Source organism: Aplysia californica, unplaced genomic scaffold, assembly GCF_000002075.1.
Source record: "Aplysia californica isolate F4 #8 unplaced genomic scaffold, AplCal3.0 scaffold00076, whole genome shotgun sequence".
NCBI lineage: Eukaryota > Metazoa > Mollusca > Gastropoda > Aplysiida > Aplysiidae > Aplysia > Aplysia californica.
In genome coordinates, this window is record NW_004797346.1 from 558877 (window position 1) to 568634 (window position 9758).

At 37.1% G+C, this 9758-nt stretch overlaps 1 protein-coding gene across 1 annotated transcript in view; it reads right to left on the reverse strand.

Moving 5' to 3' along the window:
* The window catches only part of LOC101864602 (cadherin-23), a gene marked incomplete in the record, with an annotated part of 96643 nt that overhangs the window by 45976 nt on the left and 40909 nt on the right, over positions 1-9758 (reverse strand). Inside the window, 6 exon segments of the mRNA XM_035968692.1 lie at positions 800-811; positions 3366-3449; positions 4436-4525; positions 4896-4946; positions 6450-6625; positions 7037-7108. Coding sequence (XP_035824585.1) covers positions 800-811; positions 3366-3449; positions 4436-4525; positions 4896-4946; positions 6450-6625; positions 7037-7108 — 485 coding nt within the window.

Genomic DNA, 9758 nt, shown 5'->3' on the forward strand with positions numbered 1-9758 from the left:
TAAAAAGTACTGTACAGCTCTTTCTGCTAAATGTTCGCAATTTTGCATAATATCAGAGTGGACATGAATCAGCCTGAGTGCCCATTTTAGCAACAACTAATAAAAATGTTCAAACAGAGCCGAGAAAGTCTTTTCACAACATAACCATACTAGTAGGCCTCTCCACAAAAGATCTTTTTAAAAGAAAAACTTAATGAGAAAATTAAGAGTCTTGCATGATAAGACATTTGTTCAGGAAAATATAGGCCTATCATGATAAAGTATTGAATTCAATCCAGCACAAAAACGGACAGGAAAATGGAAAATAAGATGCTTGGGTAATGAATCAAAGTTTGAACAATGGTGATTTTCGTAGAATAATATTCTATTAATATCTAAAATTGTTTTTTTTTTCATAATGAATTGCTAAAGATTTAGATAAAAAGGAGATGGTATACAGCTGGACAAAGATGGAGACAAAAGCACAAGACAGAAAAATAAGGAGAGATCTTGTTGGTTGCCTATACTTCTGCACGAAGAGAGAAAGGCTGATCAAGAAGATGAGCTATACTCAAGATTAGAAGTTTGAAAGAAAAGGCTCTCATGTGTTTTTCATTTTCTTTCATATCTCTGTACCTCTTTCTTTAAAAAAAAAAAATTGTTGGGGGGGGGGGGGGGGGGGGGAGGTTGGGGGGAGAGGGGAGGAGGTGGTGGGGCAGAATTTTTCCAACAAAATTATTTTTATGTCAAACAGAGGACAGAACTACGTTAGAAAAATTATTGTGGAGTTGCATTACGAAAACTGACATAATATACTCACCTGGGCATCTGACTGAAAAAAAGTAAATAAAAATGTATAATTTAGTGAACATGAATATTATACTCCTGTTGACATTAGAATGCCATATCTTTTTTTTTTTTTCAAAAAGAAAAAACTGTAAAAAAAAAAAAAGGTTCAGTCATAAATGTTACACAAAACCTTAAAACAACATTGCTTAGAGTGGTTAGAGTAGATCCAGGAGAACAGTGGAAAATAATTGAGAAAAGTGATTCAATCAATGGAAGACAAAAAGTAGTGAGCATAATCTTCTTTCTTCTTCTCATACCATTGCTAGATCTAAGGAAGTAACTGACTGTATGAGCTTCATCTCACTGTGCAGTTGATTTTACGTACATGACTATTTTATCTACATAAAATTTATAAAATCATAACCGTTGTCTGACAGGCAAACATATGCTCTTAATATTTATACTGACTAGAGTAACTTCAGTTTTGGGTAAAAATGAACTTTGAATTTTGCCCAGACAGCAGCTAGAAAGGGCCTACACTTTTCAATTTTTGAACTGTCACAGGATCTTTAACATGCACATTTCCAAACAAGACCTCCAAAATTGTTTGTCCTCATCTGAAAAGAATAACCACTCAATCCTACCTGCCCTCAAATCATGGGGTTTAGAAAACATGATTAAAATACTGACATTGGTGGGAATAGAACTCCTGACCTTTGGGTTGCCAGGCAAAAAACCATACCTGTTGAGCTACGTAACTGTGTCCCCATGTACATAATAACCTTTTGTCTCCAGAAACCACAAGATCACTAAGGAAGTTAGTTATCCTTTGAGAGTTGTCCTTCTTCTGTCTTGACAGAAAATGAAAATGTTAATAGTCCAGTGTTTAGGCTTCTGGACTCACAATCATGAGATCACAGGTTCAAGGGCTTGAGGCTTAGTCTGGTCTGACTTTGTGCACTTGTGAAAGGCACTTTCGATAAATTCTCCCATTTGGCTCAGACCTACTGGAGATGGACAATAAATTAGGAGGTCCTCTATAAACACTAATGTTAACAGAAGAAAAATTGAATTTTGGAAAAGTTCTTAGACTCTTGGTCTTTCAGTAAAATTATCAGTCCCTTTATGAAATTAGTAGTGTAAGCTGAAGCTGTAGTCATCATAGCCTTTCTCATCTTGGATCAGGATATAGGCCACGAACAAACATTATCCACCTTTCCCTATCCTGGGCTAGTCACTTGATGTCACTCCATGTCTTCCCACTTTTCTGTATATCCATTTCCGTGACTCATCTCGAGGTTCCCCGACGTCTTACCCTTGATCTTTTACCCTGTGGGTTCCAATCTAACACTTTTCTTGTTATGCAGCTGCTTGACTTCCTGAAAGTGTGTCCAATCCATCGCCAACGCTTTCTTCCCACCTGATCTCTAACTGGGCAGTGTCTCATTTTTCTAAATACTTCCTCTTTGGTGATCCTGTCAATCCATTTGATCCTCAGTAACTTCCTCAGACACTTATTCAAGAAATCCTGGATACTCTTTAAGCACATCTGAGATGCGTTCCATGTCTCACATCAATACAAGACTGACTCCACATTTGAGTAGAAAATCCTCAGCTTTGTTCATAGTGAAATATCTCTGGTCCTCCAAATCCTGTTCAAAGAAATAAATGCAGTCTGTGCCAATGTTGCACTTTATTTCAGTGCCTGTTCCTCACTCTCTGTCAATTATATTCCTAAGATAGCAGAAGTATTCAACGTCTTCTAGTGCATTTTCCTCAATTGTGACCTGCTCCTTTCGTAGTGCATCTATCCTTAGGACTTTTGACTTTCCGGGGTGGATCCTCAATTTAACAGACTCTGATAGGCTGTTCAAAATTGTGGTGTTTGCTTGCATCTGTTCCTGAGTGTGTGACAGAAGCGTCAAGTTATCTGCAAAGTCCAATCGTCCAACTGTGTCCATGGGGTCCACTATATGCCGTTTCTGTGTCCTCTGGTGGTTTCCTTCATCAGCCAGTCGATTGCCAAGATAAAGAGGAAAGGTGATAGTAAATATCCCTGTCTCAAACTGGTCTTGATGTCAAAGTTGTCAGTGAGCTGGCCATAAAGTACAACCCTGCAACTTGTCCCTTTGTACATGCTCTTTATGAGGTTAACCAACTTTTGTGGGATTCCGTTATGTCTCAGTATCTTCCAAAGAGTTGCTCGGTCTATACTGTCAAAGGTCTTCTGATAGTCAAGAAAGTTGATGATCAACTGGGAGTTCCACTTTAAGGACAGTTCCACTATGATCCTCAGTGTAGCAATCTGGTTCGTGGTTGACCGATTTTTCTGAAAACAAGCCTGTTTATCCCGAAGTCTTGGATCCATTGCAGACTTGATTCTCTCAAGGATGATTCTATTGGAGACCTTACTTGGTATTGAGAGACGAGTGATTCCTCGGTAGTTGCTACAGTTGCTGAGATTCCCCTGAAGCTGTAGTGGAGAGGGAAAAAATTGAAGGAAAGAGTAAGCCCCTTGCACCAGCCAGAAGGTCACCTCGGAAGTTAGGTCAATAGTCCGAAGTTTTACAAACCTGGTAATATAGAATAACTCTTACCTCCATAGTATATGATGCTCCTCGACCATTGTCTGGATCTTTGGCAGACACACCAGAAAAAATGACTGTTCCAGGTAGTGTGTCCTATGGAAAGAACAAATGTGGCACAATAAGTCTTTTAACAAACATATAATTTTATAAATCTCACCTGATTTACCCACTTTTACAAAGTATTCCATTTATTTAACAATTTGCAGTCACTTGCCGCAATAATACACCTGTGAAAATTATCCGTTACGGTCACCTGGCACAGTTCTGCATCACGCCCGAATGGTCCGTTGCAGTCACTCTTCTGGCTGGGTGACCAGATAGGGTATTTTGTACTGCTGGCTGTGTGACTGCAAAGTGTTAAATACAATTTTTTAATATAAATGTGAGGCAGCATGGTGGAATCGGGCTCTCGTCAATTTTTGGGCATGTAGAGTTTGGTATCATCTTAAAGCTTGTTCACTTCTCTTTATTTGGATGCAAAAAATATTCATTTATCTTGAATACAAGTCAAGATATTTGCAAAAGACGGAGGTGTTGGTCACCTGTTTTCAGAGGTAAAATTAGTGAGAAAATGGCGCCAAAGATTAGCTATTTCCTTAGCTTAAGAGTCCGTGGTAACTGAAGATTTACATTTTTTATGCATTTAATCAATGTTTTTCAGAAAAATCCACACAGAAATGAGTTCTTTAATGGGCATGATAGGTGTTGTGCCAAAAAACAAAAATTTGATAAAAATTCACAAACCAGCGGAAAAATGCAAGTTTCTTCACTTTGATTACTTTGACGAGAGCCTGATTCCACCACGCTGCCTCACAAATGAGCATAAACCCACCCAAATAATCCTATTGATAATAATGCAGACCATATCTAAAGCTCATATTTTATCTAATAAAGCTTCTTTCATTGTTCTCTTTAGTTTCTTGACAACATATACATTTCTATCTACAGAGTCAAGTCAGTGTTCTTGTACTGGTCACGTCAACTATATGAGCAGAACAAAATGGAACATATTTAGTCCTGTTCATTCCTTTAGTCATTGAGCCTGATTAGGACAAACTATCTTTGAATAAGTTCCTTACTTCTTTTATGGTGACTTCGTATGGCAAATTTACAAACTGCGGAGCAACATCGTTGACATCTTTGATGAAAAGTGTGATCCATAATGGAACCTGAAATAAAGACATTTGAATTTGATTCTATGTGACAAGGACATAACCACTTTACATTTGAGAACAGAGCATGATGGAACTTAAAAACTGTTTACAAAAGAAATTGCTTGTGACAGTTGAGGACAGAATATCGACACAATGGTCTATAAACAGTGCAGTCAAAACACAAGTAAACAGAAAGAGTTTACACATGGACTGAGAAAATAAAAGAACAATCGAGTGGTCTTATGGTAGCCACAAAAACACTAATATGTGTTTGTACTTTAAAAATCTGGCAGATTAAACAAAAACTCAACCTTTAAATAGAAAACAAGATTCCCTTATTAAAGTGAGAGGAGAAACCTTTGGGGAGACCCTAAGAGTGACTTACTGAACTTTCGCCATCAGACACTGAAAAGTAGAGCCTCCGCTGGGTAGGTGCCTGAAGATCAGAAGATGAAAGTCTTATTACATTTCAAGGACCTCAAATGCCATTCTTCTACACTGTACCCCAAGCAACCAGATACAAAATGTGTTAGCAGTGACAGTGCATCTAGGTATGAATGTTATATAACAAAAAATTTATCATGTGAAATGAAGTCTAAAACTCTGTAGATTATTTTACAAAATCTAAATTGAACCATAATAACATAGTATATAATCAGCATTGTGAAGGAACAAAATACTTTTGGAATCCATATATTATAAAGTCACATTTATACTTGATTGATTTAGTTATGAAAAATGTTGCTGCTTTCAAAGGATACAAGAAGAAAGGGAAACCTCTCAACAGTGGCGGCTTGTGCTTTGTGGAACTGAACGGTTATCAATTATATTGATCTCCTCCTCCCACCCCCACCCTACCTCAACCTTCAACCCCCCTTGGTCTTCCTCTGACACCCCCCCCCCCCCTCAAAGATTTTTAAGTCATCATGACAGTACATGTACATGTTAACTGAAAGTGACTAGAGACAGGTTTAATGATGAATATTGCTACTGAAATTATAAGATGTACTATTAAAGACAGTCTCATCCTTTGAAAGCTACAGAAGAGCAAAATTGGCATAAAAGGAGATCTTCATTCGGGCTCTTTTCCTCTGAGGGAAAACTGTTCAATTCGTCGTCGAGCTGGATGACGTCGTCACTGAGCGTGTGATACGAAGGTGCGCATCGTGACAGCACAGCTGGTAACAACATCACTGTGAGCCAGTGAGATATTCTGAGGTTTAGGAACGAGTTTCTGTGGTGCGACATCACATCGGCAGGCCCATTTTGTCTCTTTCAAGGTATTTTTATAGGGAAAGTACTATTTTAATGTTGATAAATATGAATTTGCATTTACTAATAAGAACAATTGTCAGCAGCCAATCTCTTGTCCACTATGCTGACTAAAGTGACCGGCTCAGCCGTTGTTGACCAGTTAACGAACTGTGCCTACTTCTCAAAAAAGAACAGAAAGCCCAGGCACTGAAATACAGGAGGGAAGAGCACTTACAAATGGAAAATAAAATTCACTTTCTAGCACTTACAACACATGAAATGTGAAGTTAAAAAACAAAATAGGACATGGGCTGCTTCTATCTACCCTGTCTGTCAGAGCCAACCCAGACTGAGTGGGACACAACATCTCAGCAGAAAGACAGAAGACTTGACAAAATAAGACTTCCAAACTCAGGAAGCAAAGTCGCATCTTTAACATGAAATGGTGGACATCCTCACAACAGACACCGATGTGAACTGTTTGATAAATGCAGTAATTCATTGGATCTAGTCACAAAGATAAAAAAACTCTAATGAAGATTCAGAGTTCTCAAACAGGAGCATAGTCTACCGAACTTAGGTTTTCAAAAAATGTCTTCGAGGTTTTTCACTTGCTCCAAAATAAACAAAAACTTCTTAAACACCAAAAAAATAGGGGATGACCATCCTTGCTTTCAAGACTTACAAAATCCCTGTCTAGAACAGACTTTAAGATGATGTCGACTACTTTAGTCCTTGGAATGCCAGGGACATCTCGAGGACTGCTCAGTTCAACGAGTTGTGTCGTGTCTGGAGTCGAAGTTTTAAATGTCAGTGGCTGACCATCGTCATCTGAGGCAGTGATGTTCCCAATCACATCGCCTATAGAAGGAAAAGAAAAAAAGAATGAACCATATCGTTCCAGAAGTTATATCAGTTATGCATAAAACAGAACAGGACATTGCAAAAAACTTATATTGAAGACAAGAGAGATAACTTGAATTGAAATGGAATAACTTGGGCCTACTCTTAAAATATCAAATTTCTCATGATTAAGTGAGAATAAGAGAAAATGATGTTTTATATGATAAAATATTATTATGCCTTGCTATTCAAAAGATTGAAAGAAAACCCATTCTAAAACTGCACATGATAATTTCACGCACCAAATTGAGAGCATTGTACTTTTTTGACGCTCAAATGTAATGTTTAAAAGCAATGAATTTAGATAGAACTGAAAGTATGAAACCTACATACACAGTAAGCCTAATCTAAAAAAATATGATCTTTTACCTATAGGAGTGTCTTCCTCTACGACAAGTGTGGCTTCGTAATCTCCAGGTATTGGTGGGTTGTTGCTGAAACCTGACCAAAGAGAAAAACAATAACATGATGAAAATCAAATTCAATGTTTTATTCTCTCAGTTATAATTTTGCATACTCAATCTGTAATTTATAAGTCTATACATCTATACATCTAATCTAGTGTTAAAATGGAGAACCACAATTTGCTTTGCTTGAAACATATTTATTTCCAAACAAGAAGAATTCCCCAAGGGAAGCATAAAAAATTAAGAGCAAGCTTGACTGAGGCTTCTTTTTTTAAAACCATTTAATGCACAAAGGCCAAAGTATTTAGAATCAAGCAGGAAGAGAATTAAGAATTTTTTAAAAAGAAATTGCTACAGCTATGCTTCATTTTTCTTCACTAAAAAAATGAAAAAAGGCTGTTACTGTCACAATGTATGCATTCATGAATGTAGCCTAAGTTATTTATTTGCATATGCACTGCTTGCTTATCTACTATATTTCAAATTTTAAAGATACTTTTTTAAAAATACTGGACTTGAGTGAGGCAGAAGTATTTGCGATACAAAAATGTCAAACAAACAAGGTGTGGACCCAGTGGAAGACACAGTGAACCCAAACCAGCATTTAAACAATGCCTACACTTTATGTTTATCACAGGCCTTTGGAACTTTGGTCAACAATGACTGCTGCTCTATAAAATAGCTAACATTCCGTCGACCATGCATTCGTCACAAGAATTAATTATGCTCAGCACATGCAGACGAATTTTAAAGACTTTTTCATCCAAGGAACCAATTCAGAAGAAACGCTGAATGCAGCCATGCAATAAATCAGTTTATAGCATATATGCTGACATATAAAGACAAGTGCATATAATATCCTAGATGTCTACAAATAATGATGATTCTTTTATGGCAGGTCATAGTTTTATAAAAAGAAACAAGATGCTGGGGAAGCAACAAATTTACACAAAATATAACTAGGGCCATAATTTCAAAGCATTTAATACTCCTTTCTGTTTCATTTGTTTAAGTTTAAAGTGCTGTGAGTGAGTGTAGGCCCTATGTGCGCCCAAGGGATTGAGAGGGAAGTGGGAAGATGGGGAAGGGGGATGGCTAATTGAACATCAGAAGGAACTGGATGGAGGCTTATTAGGAGATAGGGGCATTTTCATGTTTCATTTTAACCCCATGAGATTTATGATTTCATTAAATTCTGTTCTCATTTTATTGCAAGAGATAATAAATTAAATGTGTATGATGTTTCTAGCCCCCCAAAATTCTTTTATAATAATATTAGTCATAAAAATTGCTGTTTTATTGTTTTTCCTGTTCAAAATAGATTCTGTTGAATTGATCTCAATTTATTTGGGGGTATTTCAAGGAGGTTACATTAAGGCTCCATAATATGGGGTATTTGAGGATGGAGTGGGCAAAGACAAAGTCTCAGGGATTACAGGCACAAAAGTGAAAAACTTGTGGGGTGATTACAAGGGATATGGTTAGACTCTCAAGGCCTATCTATTCATAATATTCAATATTATAAAATGAAAATTTAAACTTTAGCCTGGCCTAATTTATGGTCAGCATTGGAACAGGTGAAACGAACTAAACATAATTCTTAACGTTGCTGTATTAAGTCACTGATTTGATTTTCTAAACGGTAGGCATACAGATCATATTAGGGGTGGACACTCTTCTTTCATACCAAAGTAAAAATAAACTCCAAGCCCGGAGAAGTGACTTTAAGATTGATATTAAAATACTTTAGACTTAGTTGTAATTACTTCGTCATAGAGACAGATCCAGACCAGGACTAATATTAATTATAATAGGCCAACTAATGGGGCCTAGGACAGGAGTTGGAATCAGAGTATAGGCTGTCATCTACGTGGCCTGCCTAAACACAAACATTAAAATTTGTTTCTGGAAAAGTTCTGATTAAGCATGCACTATTAATTATTACAAATTACAGTCTAGCACGCACATTATATAGCAAAATCAGCAGGAAGCGGACCTTTTTTCGGTAGCCTATGCTTAATAATAAATTTGCTATGAAGGCCTATGAATTAATAAAGACCTAAAAACATTTTAGACCAATAACAATGGTAGTAAAAATTCGAGGGCTGAAATATGTTTAAAAATATGCACCAGGGGATGTAAAATATACTTGAACTATCATTGAAAAATTAACGTAAAAGCAAAGTAAACTGTAGGCCTACTCTCATTGCAACATGTCAAATGTCACACGAAGCCCACCTTAGGCTACTAATTACGTACATTGTGTGCACTCAATATATGACCTTATGCAGTTGCGAGCGCCGTAAAATCTCTACTAAAAAATACATTGTGTTGATTTTATCGCTGTGTATTTTTGTTGGCAAGGCCAATAACGAAACATAATAAGTAGTAAATATACCGTGCATGCAACCATCACTCATGCAAAAGCCAACAGATAAAAGTGAAACATGGTCCTCAAGACTAATACCATAATTTATGACATAAAATACAAAGCCTCCCGCTACTGCGGCCGCCAGCATACTAGCAAGCCGGCAAGAAACATGCAGGACTAGATCTATTATAATAGTATTATATTTAAGGAGTTCAATGTGCCCATCACTGCGACAAAGGAGTAGCGCCACCGTTGCATGTTAATGAAAACAATGCAGAAGACTATGCAGGGGGGTTATGTATGACTATGGATC